General features: G+C 45.0%; 2 protein-coding genes across 11 annotated transcripts in view; one reads left to right on the top strand and one right to left on the bottom strand.

Annotated features, from left to right (window-relative positions):
* Window positions 1-5,294, top strand: part of LUC7L2 (LUC7 like 2, pre-mRNA splicing factor) — a 57,249-nt gene extending 51,955 nt beyond the window's left edge. For all 5 annotated transcript variants that reach the window (XM_027101760.1, XM_027101762.1, XM_027101765.1 and 2 more), the window contains 2 exons: window positions 188-379; window positions 4,005-5,294. In XM_027101760.1, the coding sequence (XP_026957561.1) occupies window positions 188-379; window positions 4,005-4,182 (370 nt within the window). In that variant the 3' untranslated portion in view covers window positions 4,183-5,294. The remainder of the gene's footprint in view (window positions 1-187; window positions 380-4,004) is intronic.
* Window positions 658-21,988, bottom strand: part of KLRG2 (killer cell lectin like receptor G2) — a 37,370-nt gene continuing 16,039 nt past the window's right edge. For 2 of the 6 annotated variants that reach the window (XM_027101754.1, XM_027101758.1), the window contains one exon: window positions 21,565-21,922. In XM_027101754.1, the coding sequence (XP_026957555.1) occupies window positions 21,674-21,922 (249 nt within the window). In that variant the 3' untranslated portion in view covers window positions 21,565-21,673. Of the gene's footprint in view, window positions 797-1,546; window positions 2,111-2,770; window positions 2,831-5,114; window positions 5,213-21,564; window positions 21,923-21,988 lie in introns of those variants that run through there. The other 4 variants (XM_027101752.1, XM_027101755.1, XM_027101757.1 and 1 more) reach the window with 3 other exon arrangements.

Genomic DNA, 21,988 nt, shown 5'->3' with positions numbered 1-21,988 from the left:
TTTTATTTCAAAATTCTAGTATGTAGTTATTAATATACCAGCAATTCATTTTAGCATAGATTTAGCTGATTTGAAATAGTATTGGCATTAAATAAGGCTACTGAGGGATAGTTTCTCTTTAAAGAGGAGGCTTTAGTAAATGAGAAATGTAGTGCCAACAAAGCTAAAAACTAACTATCTTTTGTAGATCCAGATCCAGAGAGCATCGCAGACATAGGTCTCGCTCCATGTCACGGGAACGGAAAAGGAGAACTCGATCCAAATCCCGGGAGAAACGCCATCGCCACAGGTCCCGCTCCAGCAGCCGTAGTCGCAGCCGCAGCCACCAGAGAAGTGGGCACAGTTCTAGAGACAGGAGCAGAGAGCGATCCAGGAGGAGGTACTGAGGTCCATAGGAGGATATGGAACTACCTTTACAGTTTAGACTTGGAATACTGGTGGTTTGAACTTGGCATCTGCTAATTTGTACACATTTGTGTGTGAGTGTATAACATTTTTTTTCCTGAATATATGGGTAGTTCAGAAAGAATATACTTACGAGCAAGAGTAAGAAATTGGAACCAATCTGTGCAGAGGTTATTGCTTTTCTCTGCTTAGTGTGTCTTGGGAAAAAGTACTTTATGGGCAAATAATTTTAGGTACCAGTACTGTTAGAGCTTTTCCAGTATGTATTGGTGAATTAGGGACTCTGAGAAGTCCTTTCATTAAGAGTTGTCTGACTTACTGTTTTCTGAACTTCTTTGAGCTGGTGTACTTTTTCAGAGCAGACATTCAGTATATTCTTGTTTATTCTGCACTGTAGATATGCATTGTTATATAGTTAGTTGGGCAGGGCAGGGCAGGTTCAGAATTTTAAAGGAAGTTAGACGTCATTGGCATGAAAATTCAAAACGTGCAAGGAGAGCAGACCCAGGGTGAGGTATGTTTTAAGGACTTGAATATCTAATCAGGACAAAGGATTAGAATGTGGTGGAGCCTTAAGCACTCATGGTCTGTATAGACCAAGCTCCCCAAACTTCTCAGGTCCCATTATGGCCCTTAAGCCAGGTCATTTCTATGGAACAGAAACATTTTTTGAGTGCCTAGTATCTACTAATCTTAAGTTTTCTGTGGATTACTCCACATAAAGTTCGTGATAAATTTTTAACAGCTTTCTGCAGATTTTGTTTTTTTCCCCCCTCAGCTAGCCTTTCCCTGAAACTGCTCACAAACTGCGTTGGATATAATAGGCTCTTTTATTTATTCCTTATATTCTTGCCTTGTTCCAAGTAGGTTCCCTCCCCCACCCCCAGCTTTACTGAGGCATAATTGACAAAGTAAGTTGTAAGACATGGAAAGTGGGCATTGTGGTAATTTGCTCTACATAGACATTGTGAAAGGATTCCTTCCATCTAGTTAATTAACACCTCCATCACCTCACATATATTTTTATTGTTTTTGGTGAGAACATTTAAGTTCCACTCTTAGAAAACCAAGTAGTTCTTCAGGAGACTTTAAATCAGTAATAATTGTATACCTTCTACTGTATTAAAAAATAAGTATAATGTAGTTGAGCAGCTTTAGTCGAGTGAGTTAGGACACAGGACTAATAACATCTTTGATAATAATGAGCACTGACAAAGTGCTAAACTGGATATCAGAGTAAATAATACAGGAGATTAGGTGAGGGAAGTACCAGAGTAACAACAACAACAAAAAAAATGGCTTCAGGGAATAGCCTAAAACCTAGAGTGGGTATAATCCGATTGATAAAACCAGGTAGGAAAAATATTCTGGGTATTATAGGCAAATGCAGAGAATGAGCAGGGAATTGATGAGGGCAGAGCTCCGCATGGTGTGAATTCTAGGCCACTTATCTCATTCTTAAAACTAGGCACACAGTACAGTGTCCAGAAAAATACATTTAAAACAATTCTTCAGGAATCTTACCTGCACTGTAAATTTTAAGAATCATTTTGCTGGTTGATAGGTCTAGATAATTTCTCTTGTCAGCTTGGCTACCTGTCATTTTTTCTGATGTCTCTGAACTCTTAAATGTCATTTTTGGTGGTAGGGATGGAGAGATGGGCATGAAGTCTCCTCTTCTGGGACCTAGTCCCTAAGGTTTCCTCTGTTAATCAAGACATATAGGAAATTTTTCCACCATACCGCCTGACACCCCTCATCTAGTATTTTCAGCATGTTAATAAAGAGGATTATTTTTGTAAAATTATTCTGTTCCCAAGAGCACTTCTAATCTTGATACTCAAATTACTTTTTCAAAGCAGTATTTTGTTTTTTGCCAAAAATTAGCAGACAATTGCTACTACCATCTACAGTTACTGTATAAAAGAGAATATAAAGTTATTCCTACATAGTAGTTGAGTTTAAATTTCAAGGTAAGCCCCAGTTAAAGGTCTTTTATAACTTGCCGTTCTCCTGCTCCAACTGTGAGATACTGGTCTCCAATATAAGTAGATTCTCCTTGTGGCCTTTCCGGGTAACAGTTACCCTTGGTAAATGAGGACCGTTTGCATTTTTCTGCTGCGTTCAGACACACACAGTGCAGACTTCAGAGTCAGACTACTTGGATGAAAGTGGCCTTGGCCAAATTATCTAATTACCCCTCCTGTCTTTCCTTATCTACTTAGTAGAAGGGTGCCTGCTTTGTCAGGATTATCGATAGTTTGAGTGAAATACTGAGTGAAAACTGCTTCTGTAATAAGGACACTGTAATCTCTGGCAGAATACTAGTTGATACTTAGTTTGTTCTTATTTCTCTGGGACTTACCAGCAATGCGTGTCCTTATTCTTAGGCATCATCTCAGTCGTCTCTCTTCATATTCCATTCCTACAAAGACATGGATAGGAATGTGCACTGTATGATTTAACACATTATTTTTAAATTAAGCTTATTAAAACCTTAATTAAGTAGAATGCCAGAAATTGACATTTAATTTTGGTTTAATCCTTTTTAACTGTATTTCTAAAACTGGGTAGTAGGGTAGTACTTTTTCCCCTGCCTTAGAAGTTGAAAGTATTACTTAATCAGACCTCAGATCCTAATTCTGAATGTGGGTTAAGTGAGAGAATTATGTAAAAGTACCATGTCACCCGTGAAGAACCAAATAAATGTAATATGTTACTGATTTATTCTAGATGTTGAAGGTATAGAAGATTCCATATTAATTCTGATCCCCTAATGTCCTTTGGGTTTCCTTTTGATTGAATCTCTGGTATGAGCTTATTACCTTTCTTCTTGACTTGGGTATGGGAATGGAAAGGTGGTATTAAACAGTTACAGTTAATCAAGGTTTATTACAGTGTGATCATCTTTCTCTGTATCTTTTTCTGTCGGTTGAATGAGCTAACTCCGCAGGAATAAAGCAGAGTTTTAAATAATAAATGGTTGCTCAAAGCCATATCATTGAGTAGTTCTCTTACCTGAGTGTTGGCAAACTTGCCTGCAGGCCACATGTGGCTCCACAGCCTGTTTTTATACAGCCAGGGAGCTATGGATGATGGTTTTTATATTAAGGGGTTGACAAAAAGAAAAGGAAGAGTATCCCACACTCACATGACCTGCAACACCTAAAATATTTATCCCTCTGGGCAGACAGCAAAGAGGAAAGGGTTCCTGACCCCTGTCCTAAGCCACTGATTTCCATCTGAGTGGGAATCTACATTCTATTGTATATTCTTAAAACATTGGATAACATCTTTAAGGTATTGTCTATATATTATTTTTATATTAAATATGTTTGCTATGAACTGGAGAAGCTTTAGGGTTGCCTCGAAGATAATGAGAATGTCCTGTAAATCATTTTGGCTTATGGTTTTTGACCCTTAGCTATTTGTCTTCATCCATCTCCTTGTTTTAGTACCCTTGTCAAATACAGTAGTGCTCTTTTCTTGGATGCATTCTGTATATCTTCAGCTAATCAGTACCTTAATATTTATCCGATTCTTTCATTTGGATTTTGGGTTTCCCAACACATTTTGCTCCTCAAATTAATATTTTTCAGATCCTCAAAAGAGAGATTCAGAGAACAAGACTTAGCATCACGTGACAGAGACAGGAATTCAAGAGACAGATCACCTCGTGACAGAGATCGAAAAGATAAGAAGCGGTCCTATGAGAGCGCTAATGGCAGATCAGAAGACAGGAGGAGCTCTGAAGAGCGCGAAGCAGGGGAGATATAATTAGCTGTGTACATATCCTCAATCCTTAAGCTTCCTCTGGAGTTACATACTATTGTTTAGTTTACAGCTGTTCAGGGTGACACAGTGAGCAGTTCCAGACACCGATCCAGCTAGGCTAGGTGTATAGCATCTAACTTGATCTGAACTTGTTTTCTTTGATGAAGCCTAAAACTACATCCATAGTTTCTGGTGAACTTGTAATACACTTCTGAAAGTACAGTTTTATATAATAAGTTGCTGATGTCTTCATTCTTTCTAGTAGGAGTGATAGTGAATGAATTGTGTTACTTGCCTTGGGATTTTTTGAACATTTGTAAAATGCTGTCTTCCTTTCTTGTCCAAAAAACAGAAACTTTGGGAATTTCTTTTTAATCCTTCTTCCTTTGACTCCGTATCCCCTGATACCTCTACTCTCTAACTGTAAGAGAAAGGGGTGCAGGGAAGCAATATAACTTCTGTTCTAAGGTTCTATTCCCATTATTAATTACTAGCTGATTACAGTTCAGAACATTTATACTGGAATGTGTGCTGGAGAAATTTAAAGTACCGGGAGTTTTGTTTGTCTAACGGTGCCTATTTTAGAGTGGGAGGTTGAACAGCTGTTGCATTACATGCTTTGCTTTTTTATTGAAATTTTGAAATCAAACATGTCTTGATTTTTCTGTTCTATTGAATAGCTATGTTCAGGATGTTTTGAGATGGGGGGTGGGGGCAGGGACTCTTTCATAAGCACTTCTTGTTTTATTTTGTGTGTGTGGAGTATAAAGATTACACCCTTATTGTAAAAAATAATAAAATGAAAATCACCACCACCATTAAACTGTAACTTGTCTAGTAAATTGTCACTAGAACTACTTGCTGTGGCCATTTCTATTCTGTTACTAATAGTGCCTTACTGTGCAAGGCACCAAAGGAAATAAATATATACTTACAGATGCAAGATGAATTGTTGCTCCACCTGGGCCCTTGCTGGCTGTATTCCAGCTACTTCAGGACTGTCTGTAACAACCGCTGTAGAGAAGGACCAGACCTGCAGAAGAAATTGAGTTTATTTGTTTTGTTTTTCTTCACATTGAGCAAATTGAAATAAAAACATGGTGTAACCAGTGTAATGAGACTAACGATTTCTGCATTGAAAAGCTATATACCCACTCGTGTTTAAACAGTAGTTAAAACTTGAGATTCTTGAAAAACAAGAATATAATGAAATAAGGGTCTGTGAGTGAGTATAGTTAAGATCCTTTCAAGGACTATTTCTATCTTTAGTTCCGTAAGTTTTAACAAATTTGATGTGACAGGAACGTAAGCCTCAGAAACTGAAACTAATCATTTTAAGTGACATCAGATTTACATCTAAAGGGGACAAACCTCACGTTCCCAGCTTACCAAGTTGTGCCTCATTAAATGAGGTTTTCCTGCCATATTTGGTTCCACACATTCAGTTCATACAGTTTTATCGGAGACCCAGCTGCATTAGTACCCATTTATTTTTGGTTGCTCAGAAATTGTTATCTACTTTGTTCCTAGTGGTCTGTGCTGTTCTCTTCAATCCTTAAAAGCACTTTAGACTTAGTACCTTAGGGTGTGGAATGAGGTCCAAAAGGTTAAGCTGGTAGGTACAAGGAAGACTGTCTGGAACCTGACCCACCATAGTGATATATGTGGAGTTAAATACCATATATATCTAAGTGGCCACCAACAAACAGGTCAGCAATAGCCAGTGAAGGACATCATCATCATCCAGGGGCTGGGCCCATGGCGGGTCACCTCACCTGCATGTTCCTGAACTGAATAACCCTATTTTAGTAGTAGTAGTAGTTTTTTTTTGCGGTACGCGGCCCTCTCACTGTTGAGGCCTCTCCCGCTGCGGAGCACAGGCTCCAGACACGCAGGCTCAGCGGCCATGGCTCACGGGCCCAGCCGCTCCGCGGCATGTGGGATCTTCCCAGACCGGGGCACGAACCCGTGTCCCCTGCATCGGCAGGCGGACTCTCAACCACTGTGCCACCAGGGAAGCCCTGAATAACCCCATTTTAAAAGATCCTTTTAGAACAATTCTGTGGCTTAGATACTGCTAGTATTTGTGTTTGTTTTTAACTTATTTATTTGGCTGCATTGCGTCTTCGATGGTGTGCACGGGCTTTCTCTAGTTGTGGCAAGCAGGGCCTATTCTTCGTTGCAGTGCACAGGCTTCTCATTGCAGTGGCTTCTCTTATTGCAGAGCACAGGCTCTAGGCACGCAGGCTTCAGTAGTTGTGGCTTGTGGGCTCTAGAGCTCAGGAGTTGTGGCGCACGGGCTTAGTTGCTCTGCGGCATGTGGGATATTCCTGGAGCAGGGCTCCAACCCGTGTCCCCTGCACTGGCAGGTGGATTCTTAACCACTGCGCCACCAGGGAAGTCCCACCGCTAGTATTTGGACTTCAGAGTAAATGTACATTTTTGATAGTCATCCTTGAGCCAGGGTAACCATTCTGAGTTAGAATAACCCTAAAGTCTCTCTCATACACAATTTGGTATTTTTTTTGTTATCTTTAGAGTAAGTTTAGTCACATTTACAAGAACACTTGATCCTCTGGGGATGTTATGCTAAGTATTTTCCTTCAATAAGACCCTCATTTTAGGGACTTATGGTGACGCAGTGGATAACAATTGGCCTGCCAATGCAGGGGACACAGGTTTGATTCCTGGTCCGGGAAGATCCCACATGCCGAGGAGCAGCTAAGCCCGTGCGCCACAACTACTGAGCCTGCGTGCCACAACTACTGAGCCCGCCTGCCACAACTACTGAAGCCCACATGCTTAGAGCCTGTGCACCGCAACAAGAGAAGCCACCACAAGGAGAACCCTGTGCACTGCAATAAAGAATAGCCCCCGCTCTCCAAAACTAGAGGAAGGCTGCACGCAGTAACAAAGACCCAACACAGCCAAAAATTTAAAAAAAAAAAAAATAATAATTTTATTTAAGACCCTCATTTTACTGTCAGCAAGCATTTTCTCCAAAGCTGCATTGCTGAGCTGTATCAACAGTATCAACTCAAGAGAAAAAACCCTCCATTTGTAAGGAGACTTGTTTTTTCCCAGTAAGACTTTCTTACCTTTATGATAAAAAGTTAAACCTTAGTTTTAGGGTTGATTTATCAAGTTCCTGGTATTTTTAGCCTCCAAGTTCAAGAGCCTACTTTCATATACAATTTCATAACAGCTTTCAACATTAGCCCTTTGAGCCAGAGCCCAGCATGCATTACAGTTTTGTCATTCAAGGTAGTAATTTGTCATTCATTGTGGCAAATGTAATTTGTCATTCAGTATGGTACCTTTTCAAAAGGGTAGTGTTAGGTAACAGCCCATCACTGTAAGTTTTTATAAACAAATGTTGGTGATAGTTTAAAATCGTAAGTACTTACAGGGTTTAACATTAAAGATCCAAGTAAATATTACATAACTTAATAAAAGTATGCACATTTAAGGTAGATACTCAACTAAGAACAGGTACAGCTATGCAGATTGTTAAGCCATTGAAACATACCCCTCAGTTGGTAATTAGCTGCTGCCCTGAGCCTCCTGTGTGCCTCCCCTGCCCCCAAACCATCCTCACATCTCTTAGGTTTAGGTCTGGTGCAGCTGAGAATCTTCAGAACCTTGATCCGGCACAATATGCTATACTGATACTTTGGGGGGAAATTTCTTGTCTGTTTTTCCTATCTGGAAAAAAGCTATTTACATCCATTATTCATTATACTTTGACTACTGGTATTCAGATTTTCCCAGGGCATAAATAATGCAATAAATACTAAGTTGTTCTTTCTTTTCATTACCTGTTGCAATTTGAAAAGAAAAAAATCTCACCTTCAGCAGAGTTGGGAAAGGCAGGAGAGGGCTGAGAACACGGGTTTGATGGCAGAGGCAGACTGGGGGGGGCTAGGCATGGGACTACCAGTAGAGTGGTGCTGGGGCCACAGGTGAGCAGGGCTCTGTGAGGTACTGGGGGCAGCAGATGTTTCAGAACTATGAGGTGTACCTACATGTTCTCCAAGTACCAGCAGAAACCAGGATGTCAGAGGTTTTGGGTCTACAAGCACACCTAGGGTCAGACCAAACTACGTGCCAGCATGGCACGGTTCCGGCTGAAAGCGAGGCATTCAGACGCACAGAACTGGGCTCTCAGTCAGGGATCCAGCAAGGTGAGGCCACATAGGAAGTGCCGGCACCAGAACCTGCAGACGATGCTCTGGGAGAGGCTCCTAGGGTCCCAAACACAATGCACTCCTTTACCTGGATACCGTTGGGTGCTTGTAACACAAGATCCAACTCAAACAGCCTTACACAAGGAAGGGTCTGTTGGCTCACATCATTGAGTTCCATGTGACACCTTCATTCTCAGGTTAGCACAGAGCCAGATATCCAGATGAAGAGAAACTGTTAGCAAACCAGGTTCATCTTGCCTGACATTCAAGGAACTGAAACACTGAGATTCCAAGATTTGAGACAAAGAGAGGATGTCTTTGCAAGTTAACTGAGGTAGGAGATGGGAGAACCGATCTCAAGCCTGCCTCCCCGAAGGCAAGGGGCTCTCAGGGTAGTGATGGGATGATGAATAAAGAAGCAGGGTGGCATGCTCTTGGATTGGGAAAATTAATATTGTTAAAATGGCCATACTACCCAAAGCATTCTGCAGACTTAATGCTATCCCTATCAAATTACCCATAACATCTTCCACAGAACTAGAATAATCCTAAAATTCATATGGAACCATTAAAAGACCAAGAATTGCCAAAGCAATCCTGAAGAAGAAAAAGCAGGAGGTAGGGCTTCCCTGGTGGCGCAGTGGTTGAGAGTCCGCCTGCCGATGCAGGGGACACAGGTTCGTGCCCCGGTCCGGGAAGATCCCACATGCCGCGGAGTGGCTGGGTCTGTGAGCCATGGCCGCTGAACCTGCGTGTCCGGAGCCTGTGCTCCGCAATAGGAGAGGCCACAACAGTGAGAGGCCCGTGTACCAAAAAAAAAAAAAAAAAAAAAAAGCAGGAGGCATAACCCTCCCAGACTTCAGACACTACTACAAAGCTACAGTAATCAAAATAGTCTGGTATTGGCGCAAAAGCAGACATGGATCAATGGAACAGAATAGAGCCCAGAAATAAACCCAAACACCTACGGTCAATTAATCTTCGACAAAGGAGGCAAGAATATACAATGGGAAGAAGACAGTCTCCTCAGCAAGTGGTGTTAGGAAAACTGGACAGCCACATGTAAATCAATGAGGTTAGAACACACCCTCTCACCATTACACAAAAATAAACTCAGAATGGCTTAATGACTTAAACAAGACATGACACCATAAAACGCCTAGAAGAGAACATAGGCAAAATATTCTCTGACATAAACCCTACCAGTATTTTTTTTAGGTCTCCCAAGGCAATAGCAATAAAACCGAAAATAAAGGAACAGGACCTACTCAAACTTACAAGCTTTTGCACAGCAAAGGAAACCATAAACAAAACGAAAAGACAACCTACAGAATGGGAGAAAATACTTGCAAACAATGTGACCGACAAGGGTTTAATTTCCAAAATACACAAACAAGTCATACAACTCAACAGCAAACAACCCAATCGAAAAATGGGCAGAAAATCTAAATAGACATTTATCCAAAAGAGACATACAGATGGCTAACAGGCACATGAAAAGATTCTCAACATTGCTAATTATTAGAGAAATGCAAATCAAAACTATAATGAGGTATCACCTCACACCAGTCAGAATGGCCGTCATTAAAAAGTCGACAAATAATATACTGCAGAAAATGTGGAGAAAAGAAAAGCCTCCTACACTGTTGGTGGGAATGTAAGCTGTTGCAGCCACTGTGCAAAACAGTATGGAGGTTCCTTAGAAAAATAAAAATAAAATTACCATATGATCCAGCAATCCCACTCTTGGGCGTATATCCAGACAAAACTATAATTCAAAAACTACATGCACCCCTATGTTCATAGCAGCACTATTCACAATAGCCAAGACATGGAAACAACCTAAGTGTCCATGAATGGATAAAGAAGATGTGGTACATACACATACAATGGAATATTACTCAGCCATAAAAAAGAATGAAATAATGCCAATTGCAGTAACATGGATGCAACTAGAGATTATCATACTAAGAGAAGTCAGAGAAAGATGAATACCATCTATCACTTACGTGTGGAATCTAAAATATGACACAAATGAACCTATTTATGAAACAGAAGCACGGACATAGAACACACTTGTGGTTGCCGGGGTGAGGGTGTTGGGGGAGGGATGGAGTGGGAGGTTGGGGTGAGGAGATATGAGCTTTCTGTTTGGTTTTTCTTTTTGGTTGTGCTGCATGGCTTTTGGGATCTTGGTTCCCCGACCAGGGATCGAACCCAGGCCCCCTGCAGTGGAAGCACCGTGTCCCAACCACTGGACCTCCAGGGAGTTCCCCGTAAGCTTTTATATAGAGAATGAATAAACAACAAGGTCCTACTCTATAGCACAGAGGACTATATTCAACATTGGATGATAAACCATAATGGAAAAGAATATAAAAAATGTACGTGTATAACTTAATCACTGTGCTGTACCACAGTAATTAACACAACATTGTAAAATCAACTATACTTTAATAAAAAAAAAAAGGCCTGAGGTGTGTGGCGTGTGGGTAAAGGTGATTGGGAGAAGGCGCGGGAATCATTCTGCGCAGGCGTAACTAAGCTATAAGTCTCTGTAGTTTGGGAAAGTCACCGAGCAGGCACCCACGCATGCTCAGCTGGAGGGTGGGTGGTCCTAACCAGCCTTAACCGGCTCAGCTGCAGTAGATGCAGTTGAGAGTCCAAGTTCCTGTGAAATAACTCACGCACACATCTTATTGTTCAGGCTACGGGCCTTAGAAGATATGCAAGTATTAAAACAACCTTGATCAGTGAAGGCAGGTGAAGTGGATTTGATTAATCCTCATGCACCGTTTCGGTCCCCCAAATCTTTTGATCATTCCTCAATCTTTTTTTATAACTTAAAAAAAAAATAAAGCATTAAAAATTTAATTTTTATTTTTATTGGCCGCACTGAGTGTGTGGGATCTTAGTTCCCCAAACAGGGATCGAACCCTCGCCCCCAGCAGTGGAATCGCGTTTTCTTAACCACTGGACCACCCGGCAAGTCCCTCATTCCTCAATCTTGAGGGAAGAATGGCAATGCCCGCCCTGGATACTTCCTGCTGATAAGGCGTGTAGCCCTAACAAGGACTTGAGTAATGAAACTGTTTAGTGCTCATTTGAAAATATTCTCTTGCTCCTGATCAAGTTAACATTTTGATCCCAATAAGCAAATGGCACCTATGTGGCAGCTGTCACAGCATTCATAGGCCCAAGGTTGGTAATCAAAACCAAAAAGCTGTACCTTCGCAGGGGTGGGGAGCACACAGAATGCCAGACAAATTGATAAACTTCCCACGTCAAGCCAGGGATCTGTGACCTACCTTTACCTATTAGACTGTCTCGATCGTTACCAGTTGGGCTGAAACACTTCGATATTAAATATGGAAGGGACATGGGCTGGGAAAAGTAAGTATGATTGCTACAATATCCTGACCAAGTGGACTCTTGAAGGGGGAAGACACCCAGGATGGTTTTATCTGAGGACACGAGGAGAGGACCAAATTTCAGCTAAGTCAAAAAACAGAGGACGGGAAATTCTGTTGATTAGCCTAACCTGATGCTACATCTGAGGGCTTTTTATCCTAAGTATCAGTGAAGGTAGGGGGTGGTTGAAAAATTGATGACAGGCATAACCAAGGGGTCAGCATGGTCAAATACAAAAAAAGGTTTTGGGTGACACAGGCAACAGGTAGAGAGGTTACCTGCTTTTGCCAGTCTAAGAAAGCCTAATCATTGAATTGTCCTTCCAAGCCTGGGAGGTCAGAAATACCGAGGAGACAAAAGAAATCATTCTGGTAACCTAACACGTTATTTAAGTCACTTGCCTTCTGAAGAATTTTACTTAACCAAAGCCAACACTGCAGCAGTCTTGTTCACCTTATTTTCTTTCTCACAGCTTAAGATCTGCTAGGGGTTCCCTTGCCCACTCGGAGAAGTCAGTGTCGGGAGTCTGGAACCAGCTGAGGTTTGGATGAGGATCCGGGGTGCGGCTTCCCTTCTGCAGCACAGTCTCTATTTCCCGTCACGTTCCTCAGGAGGTCCCGTCCATTGAGGACTGAGCTGGTCCACCGGATGTTTATCCTCTCAAGATTTCAGTCTAGAGGTTCATCGTCTCCTCCTCTAAGAGCTCCCTAAAGGGGTTTTGCTACAAGTCCAAAGTTGGGGATCCAAATGCAGCAGAACCCAGACACTCCCAGGAGTCCTGTAATTAAATTGTCTCCTGGTAGTAGGAGCTGCAACCCTGGCTGCAGCTTCCCTTCCATCAGGGAGCAAGGCTCTCTGTCCACGTGAGAGTTCAAAGCCCAAATGTTTAACCGAGGGCTGAGAAGTCTGTGCCTTTTTCTTGGACACCTTATAGCCTCGTTCGACCAACAAGTTCATAGCCAAAACCATATTTTGGTCTGAGATGTCCTTTGTCTTACTAGCAATCAAAGATCACCCACATACTGGAGCAGGGCTCCCTCGTTTAGTTGAAGTTCCCTCAACTCTTTTGCCCGGATTTCTCCAAATATTGTGGGCAAATTTTTAAATCACCTTCTGCAGTGTCCCTTTGGGAATGGCTGTAGGCTATCCTTTTGGGGGTTGGAACAATAAAGCCTGCAACGTGCAAGCCTGCTCTGGTGGTACTTTCATGTCCATTTGTCCAGATGCAAAGATAACCCTGGTATTTAGTAAGTCTCGTATAGAAAGCTGCCTCAGGAAATTCCCTGGTGGTCCAGAGGTTAGGTCCTTGGCGCTTTCACTGCCAAGGGCCAGGGTTCACTCCCTGATTGGGGAACTAAGATCCCGCAAACCATGCGACCAAAACAACAACAACAACAACAACATAGAAAGCTGCTTCAGATGAGCCTTCCCCATCTGACAGTCTAGCAGCTGGAGACCAGGCTTTTTCAAGTTTTCTCCAGACACCTCATTTACAAACACAGTCTCAAAAGAAAGTTTAGAAAGCTGGATATTTAAAACAGAGTTAAGTGGGGGACTTCCCTGGTGGCACAGTGGTTAAGAATCCACCTGCCAATACAGGGGACATGGGTTTGATCCCTGGTCCGGGAAGATCCCACGTGTTGCACAGCAACTAAGCCCCTGTGCCACAACTACTGAGTCTGCGCTCTAGGGCCCGCGTGCTGCAACTGCTGAGCCCCTGTGCTGCAACTACCGAAGCCCACGCACCTAAAGCCCGTGCTCCGCAGCAAGAGAAGCCACCGCAATGAGAAGCCTGTGCACCGCAACGAAGAGTAGCCCCAGCTCACCACATCTAGAGAAAGCCCACGCACAGCAATGAAGACCCCATGCAGCCAAATATAATAATAAAGCAGTAAGTGACCCCCGTATTGATCAGAAAGTCCACAAGTTGATTTCTTACTGTCCTAGTCACGGGGGGTTCTCTCTGTGAGATATTGATGGACTTGGCAGGATTAAGGGGAGCCCCTGGGTCCCTATCGTTCTCAGGTAGCTCAGCCATCTGATGTGCCACTTGTTTACCTTCTTCCAGAATCTTCCTTAGGATGGCACAGTCTCTCTTCCAGGGTCCCTCCTGTTTGCAGTATTCACGGTGGTAGAAATCCCACTACTGATTGCCCAGTTCGAGTAGAAGCTCGGGGCCTCCTACCTTTTGCCAAGTCTCTCGTAGGGTCCTCAGCTTGGTCCGGCTCTTCCCTGTGTAAGGCAGCCGCCAGCAGAGTGGCCTGTTGTTTCGTTCTCTTGTTCCCTTTTCTCCTGAGCCTGGTCCCTGCCATTGGAAACTGAAGGCAATCTCAACAGGTTGAGACTCGGCATTCCAAGAGCACCTTCTGTTTCCTCTGTATATGGCAGGGCGGGGGGAACCTGACCAATAAAAGTCATATGAACCATATTTAAATTCTCTGGGGCCTCAGACTCTGTATCTGTATAATGCCTCTAAGCTTCAGAGACCCATACGAGAAACTCTGAAAGAGCCTCATCTGGGTTCCCTTTTACCTCTTGTACTTTATTAAAGCTTCTCTGGGCATCCCTCTTTGAAATCCCGCAAGAATACAATCTCAATCATACTCGAGTTTTGGCCTACGCCCAACATTCACATCCCAATGAGGATCCCCTGTTGATATAGCCACGCTCCCAGCATCCCCTACCGCCTGCCAGGGGTGTCTACATGAAGCACATCTGCCTCCTCCCGAGCTTTATCCAGCACCATTCTATGTTCTTCTGAAGTGAGAAGGGTATTTAATAAATTTTGAACATCTGCCCAGGTCAGGTTTGGAGTTTAAAAAAAAAAAAAAAAGGATGAGAAAAGGTATTTCCATTCTCTTTGGGTCATCTCTGTAAGTTGGCATAGTGTTCTTACAATTAAATAACTCTGAAGTTGAAAGTGGGAGTGGACCCAGATCAATCCCATTGGCTGCCCGGTCCCAGCATCCACACCCCCAGTGGGGACTCGCCTTGCTGGATGTTGCCCCACCTGAGTTTGGGCAGCTCCCTGGCCAAATCCAGCAGCAGGTATGAGAAGGGGGAGCTCACTCCTATTTCTCGACCCTCAGAGACCAGAGGGGCCCAAGCCGGAGGCTGTGGCTCAGACAGTGGAAACGAAAGGGCAACAGCCCCCATGACATAGGGTCAATGGCAAATCATCCTCCTTTGAAATAGCATGAAGCAAAACAGGTTTCCTTCCTTCCCTTCCTGTTGGACCATAACCTTACATCTTCTTTGCGTAGGTTTATTCTGATACAAACATTGTATCTAAAGGTACTTCATCCCATGTTTTTTCTCATTTACAAAATGAATCTAGTTGCAGAATTATATTGTAAATTCAGGATCCACTTACAGGCCATTTTGCTCAGGAGACTAAGGATATTATGGCCATGCAGTGTTACCAAAAAAATACCATCACTTTCTTTTCCATGGATTCATAACTGAACGTCTCCCAATTTTGGAAAATACAGTCTAGAGGGCTGCAAGGGGGAACTGAATTAACCTTTCCCATTTTGAAAGGGCTTTGCTTCCAGGTGGTCACAATAATGAAGTCTTTCTAAGGGTCCTTGCCACCATCACCAAGCTCAATCCCCAGCAGTCAAAGCTTAACAACAGAAACAATCAGACACAGAGGGACACAAACAAGACCAACGACAAAAACCCCGGGCCTCTAACCCAGGTAGAGTAACTCAGCACCTGTAACCTTCTATATTGTCGGCCAGAATCCCTCCAGGTAGGCAGGCCCCCAGCCCACGATCTGGTCAGGATTATCGGACAATTTAAGCACAGCTGGATTTCTTTAACGTAGTTACTCACCCACAAGATGTCTTCCAAACCCAAAACCGTCTGCTGCAAAATGAAACGTCGGTGGCACCTGGCAGGGGAAATTTGGGGACGGTCGTGGAACAAATGGACCAGGCAGCTGCTTGGACCTTTCCACGTGCTCTCTGTACCAGCAAGGGGCCAAAAAGCCCCAAGCAAAAGGTCCATCTGAACTTCCCCTCCTGCCCGGCTCGCCGAATTTTACCCAACCAGGTTTATAGTGCCCGTCGCACAGCAAACCAAACGCTGAGACGCCAAAGTTTGGGGCAAAGAGTGGGTTTATTCCAGCCGAGAGGGGAGAGAAGGGAGAGAGGGAGAGAGGGGAGAGGGAGAGAGAGGAGAAAGAGAGAGAGAGAAGGGGAGAGAGAGTGGGGGGGAGGGGGGAGAGAGAGGGGGACAGAGAGAGAGGGGAGAGAGAGGGGGACAGAGAGAGAGGGGAGAGAGAGAGAGAGAAAGAGTGGGGAGAGAGAGAGAGAGAAGAGGGGAGAGAGAGAGAGAAGAGGAGAGAGAGAGAAGAGGGGGAAGAGGGGGGAGCGAGGGGAGCGAGGGGAGCGAGGGAGCGAGGGGAGGACAAACCTCAGATGCCGAATTCGCCTCTGGGAAAGCGAGCGGCTCAGGTATTTATAGGATGGCAAATAAAGAAGCAGGGTGCGTGAGGGGTGGGGCTTGTGGGGAAAGGTGATTGGAAAAAGGTGCAGGAATCATCCTTCTGCGCAGGCGTAACTACGCTACAGGCTTCTGCACGTGTGAAAGGTCACAGAGCTGACATCCATGTGTGACCCCTGGAGGGTGGGTGATCCTATCCAGCCTTAACCGGCTCATCTGAGACTCCAAGTTCCTGGACAGTAACTCAGGCAAAACATCTTCATGTTGAGGCTACGTGCTGTTTGGGAGACAGGCAAGTGTTAAAACGACCTCAATTACCTCCATTACCGGAGGCAGGTGGAATGGATTTGACCCATCATCACGCACCGTTTCAATACCGTGGCATCCTGAGTCTGTAAAGAGCATGGCAAGCTTTTCTCACATCCCGGGCCCGGTTGGGGCGTGTTCCCATTTGGAACAGTTCGTGACATCCCTGATTGGCTTAGGCCTGGGCTCCAGAACCAAACAACGGCCAGGGGACTGGGACTGTGCCACCAGCACGTTTGGCTTCGATGTGTCAGGTCTGCCTCCCAAGTTATCCCTGCTCACCTCCACCCCCAAACTGGGGTCACTGTCAGACCACACGGCTGCTCCACAGTCAGCGCAGGAGGTCGGAGCAGATAAGGGAGAACCCCCAACATCCCCAGTGATTCCTTTGCCTGAACACACCCTCACGCTGGCAGCCAGGCCAAGTGCTGGGAATGGATCTTGTTCTCTGCATCCTCCCACAAACCCAGCGCAGAAACACAACTGATGTTCAACGAACGTGGAGTGAATTATTGACGTACATCGACCCACCTGGTCTCACTCGATTTGCGCATCACTGTGGCACTGGTGGGAGCTGCATCCTATCACGCCCACTTTACGGCACTGGTGGGAGCTGTATCCTATCATGCCCACTTTACAGCACTGGTGGGAGCTGCATCCTATCACGCCCACTTTACGGAGGGAACAGAGCGAAGCCAAGGTCACCCAAGGTCACGACAAAGTTGCCCAACATCGCTTTGCTCCTGAGCCTGAGGCTGTTCCTGGCATAACGTTGTGAATGGTATGTCCCAGGAGGGAACAACAAAGGCGCAAATGAACTGTATCATTTCTAAAACCTTTTTATATAGCCTTATTTTACTTTTATACTATCTCTAAAGCTGAGAATAACAGAGGAAACGCCCAAATTTATCCAAATTTGGATATATGAGTTACATGTTTTAGCTCCCTGAATTTTTTCTTTTTGAGAAAATTTGGTGCAAATTACTTGAAATCAATGTTAAGCTCTATCAGGTGATGAAATGTGAATCACATACTACTCCTGTCAAAAATGTTTATATTGTAAAAAAGAATGTGTGTATATACATGTATAATTGAATCACTTTGCTGTACAGCAGAAATTAACACAACACTTTAAGTCAACTATGCTTCAACAACAGCAAAAATAGTTTTTTTCAATGTTTATATTGAGTCAAAGCCTCGTTTCAGTTTACAGGAAATGAGACACATTTGAGATATTAGTCACTCTACAAGACTGGCCTGGTCTTTTCAAACAGTCCATGTTACAGGGAAGAAGTTCCAGGTTGAAAGAGACTCAAGTGATAACCCCTAACAGTGCTTAAACCCTGACTGGACCTTTGTTTAAATTAATGGAGCAACTAGGGAAGTTGGAGCACAGATTGAATATGAACTTAATTTCATTAAGTGTAATGGTAGAATTGCAACTATGTAGAAGAATATTCTTATTTTTAGGAGATGTGTGCTGAAGTATTTAGGGGTGAGGTGTCTTCATGTCTGCAACTCATTTTCAAACGGTTTGACAGTTTTGTGTATACAGACATAGAGTAAATGTGGCAAAATGTTAACAGCTGTTAGATCTAGGTAGAGAGCAGCTGGGTGTTTGTCATGTCATTTTTTTCAACTCTGTATTTTGAAAATTTTCACAAAGTTGGGGGGAGATCTTAGATTTTTCCATTTGTATCATCACTTTTAAAATGCTCTGTCCTGGTGGGCATATGTGTCTTTTAGGCAGGGTTATCCAAATATGGTCTCTGGACCATCAATATGAGAATCACAAAAGAAAATATACGAATGGCCACGAGCACCTGAAAAGAAGTTAACATCGGTCGTCAAGAAAGTGCAAATGAGGGCTTCCCTGGTGGCGCAGTGGTTGAGAGTCTGCCTGCTAATGCAGGAGACACAGGTTCGAGCCCTGGTCTGGGAGGATCCCGCATGCCGCGGAGCGGCTGGGACCGTGAGCCACAACGACTGAGCCTGCACGTCTGGAGCCTGTGCTCCGCAATAGGAGAGGCCGCGATAGTGAGGCCCGCGCACCGCGATGAAGAGCGGCCCCCGCTTGCCACAACTAGAGAAAGCCCTCGCACAGAAACGAAGACCCAACACAGCGAAAATAAATAAATAATTAAAAAAAAAAAGAAAGTGCAAATGAAAACCACACTGAGATACCACTGCACATCCACTAGAATGTCTAAACGTGAAAAGGCTGGCAACACCGAATGCTGGTGATGTGGAGCTACCGGAACTCTGGTATGTCACTGGCGGGTCTGTAAAATGGCGCAGCGGCTTTGGAAGACACGTTGGCAGTTTCTTACAAATTAAACACATCCTTACCACACACCCCAGTAATCCTACTCCGAGGCGCTCAAGAAAATTGACAGCCTACGTCCACACACAGACTGATAATCCGAATGTCCACAGCATTGTATTCATAAAAGCTCCAAACTGGAGACAACCGCAGTATCACCCACTAGAGAGAAGATAAACAGGTTGTGATCTGTCCCTACAAAGAAAGGAGCTATTACCAATACCTAGGGCAACCTGAACGAGTCTTTAAAACCTGGTGCTAAGCTAAACAAGCAGACACAAAAGAGTACGTTTAATGACTATTCTGTGAAATCCTAGAACAAGCTGAAGTTAATCTGTAGTCCACATCTTGATTGGCAGTGGTTACACGGGTGCCAAGAGTTGTCAAAAGGTACTCCTGAGATGGGTGCATTTTCTTACCTCAGTGAAGTTGACAAAATATCTACACACTATTTTTTTTTTCCCCTGGGGGCAATACGGGCTCTTTTAGACAGCGTTTCTCAAAATGTGGTTTGCAGACTGTCTGCATCAGAATTACCAGAAAAGCTGGTAAAAACCTGACTTGGGGGTCGCTCCCTGTGCCCAATCTCAGGATGAGGTGTGTGCTCCACACAGGTGACTCTTCCACAAGCGAGGTGTCCATAGCTGTAACCTCGGAGGCCGCTGTGAGCTGCTGGGCCAGCCTGTGTCAGAGGCAGTTCTCCAAAGCTCCATAAAACAAACCGGTACTGGGGGCGACGTTATTAGTGTGGATTTCAGACAACGGCCGTTGGCAGTGCCTGGTGGGAAAAGAAACTAGAAAAATTACGCAGAGGAATTCCACGCAGACCAGCCTGCTGTGGAACCTGTCCAGCTTCCATTTAGTAGAAAGGGAGAGACACGCTCGGAAGGTGAGGCGAGGCTGCGACTTGTGAAAATGTACCTCGGTGAAAGAAATAATGACAGGTTATAAGAAAAGGCAGTCACAGGAATGCTTTCTGAAGCTCGTCGTTCTGAAGCCAGGCTGCACGTCAGAATCTTTTGGACCTTGCAAAAAATATAATTTCTCTTTTTATCGAAGTAGTACATGAATATGGGTATTTAAAAAAAGTGAATATGGTTTTATGTTAATAGTACTAAAGGCGGTATATTAAGAAAAAGAAGAAAAACCTCACTACTCCTGTAACCTCGCTCCTGTTCCTCGGAGACAGGCATTTACGTGTTTTAACCTTAGGTATATAGCTTGATGAATTTTTACGTATGTACCCAGCTCCACCCAGATCAAGATCTAGAGCATTCCAGCACCCCTGAATATTCCCTGGTCCCCCTGCCCAGTTAATACTCCTCCCCTCAGACCAAGATAACTACTGTCCTGACTTCTATCGGCATCAAATTAGTTTTAAGGCAACCACTTTAAATGATTTTTGCCATCTCTTCTAGTATTTGTCTCCACATTTCTAAATAATAAGTGCACACTGCTATTCCTTCGTTTGCCAACTTTGGACAGTAACTAGGAGCTTCCTACTTCGGCAGGTCAAAGGTCACTCTCTTACTCCCCTTCCCCACCAACTGAAGCTGAAAAACTCTCTGATTTCCAGGCCCCAGCATCACACCACCCACGCTGGGCACCTGGATCTTTTAAGCTCCACAGGCGATTCTAAACAGCGCCGAGCCCAGAGGGCCCCAAGCCGGTGGCCCTGAAGCTGACATTAAACCAGCCTGACACCACCAGACACGGACGTTCGCCGAGAAGGGCTTTGAAGCGAGTTCAACCTGAACATGTCATCAAGCTCTGGGGTTGATCTGTAGTTGAAATAAGAAGAAAGCCATGAGAAACACCAGAGTGCGTCTAAGATTTTTATTGCCTGTCAGGTGTGCTCTTAGCACTCTCCATCCCTTTCTCCCGGGCAGCCCCGCACTCTGTACAAGCTCTTAGTTCAAATGGACCAGTAAAGGTTTCTCTGAGGAGCTCGGACACCTGGTCTGCCTTTAAAGAGGAAGGCTGGTTTGCACATGACTGGCACCACGACCAGAGGCCGGTACAGTCAGTCTCCTGTCCTTTGAGGAAGTCTCTCCAGGCTGGAGGCTAAGCAAACCCTCTCCCCACCTTGCTGCCACTCCCTCCAGGCCGGAGGCCCTTCACTGAACCTCAGTGGGAGACACCTTCAGGCTGGGGTCCTCACAGTTGTGGCAGGAAGAGCAGCCTCACGCCTCCCCACATTTCTGATTTCCTTTCTCCCTTGGACCCCAAGCTTTGTGGTGGCTTCGCCGGCCAAGAGGGGGTGTGTCCTCTCTGCGTCCTCCCAGCCTTGGGCATCAGCTGGCCGGACGCCCCGCCAGTCCCACACGCCAGTCACCGCAAAGAACCTTACTCTCTGCCAACCCCGGGGGTGGGGACAGGACCCTCCTTCCTCTCTCCTCCGGGGTGGCCACGTCTCGCGCGCTGCCCTCTGGATGCTGTCGGCGTGCGTGGCCGCCTGGAAGTGGCCTTTGTAGCAATAATGTCATCGCTGCCAAATCCCAAGGCCACGAAATGGGAGACTCACTTCCTGGGCTCGATGAGAAGCCAGGTTGGGATCACCTGTGACCGTTCATCCTTTTTGTCTCTCTAGGCCTGAAAGGGTGCACACCTGTGACTAGGCAGGTAAGTGGGAGAATGAGAAGTGGCCGTTTTAATGAGGGAGAAACTGAGGCTCAGAAGGAAAAACGCAAAACCAAAAAAACCCACAAGGTCACAGAACAAATCCGCTTCAGCAGCTGGACACTCAAATGGGCGCTCAGCCGCGGGGCCGCAGAACGTCTCCTTCCCCGCGGATGCGACCTCCCTGCGCCAGGAGTCACTACTCCCTTCGCCGAGGCGGGGCCACTGAGCAGAGCGGGGAGACCTGGAGGCCTGGGTCCGGGGAGGAGGCTGCCCCGGCTCTCAGCCTGGCCTCCCCCAGCAGGCTCAGGGCGGGCAGAACCCAAGTCACTTGGTCCCCCTGGCGCAGACCCAGGGTCTGGGGGAGGCACAGTCCGAAGCCACGAACTTGCCTCCCTCCAGGCCCCCGCAGTTGAGATCCGGTTCTTGCTGGTCTTCCTCCGGGAGTCTGGGGAAGGGCGAGAGGAAGGGAAGGTACTCAGGCTGACGGGCCCTCCCAGCCCTTGTGCCCGCT

Source organism: Aethalodelphis obliquidens, unplaced genomic scaffold, assembly GCF_003676395.1.
Source record: "Aethalodelphis obliquidens isolate GAN/ISIS:26980383/991018 unplaced genomic scaffold, ASM367639v1 scaffold5, whole genome shotgun sequence".
Taxonomy (NCBI): Eukaryota; Metazoa; Chordata; class Mammalia; order Artiodactyla; family Delphinidae; genus Aethalodelphis; species Aethalodelphis obliquidens.
Note: the sequence above shows the minus strand (reverse complement) of the source record. Positions and strands in the feature narration are given on the sequence as shown.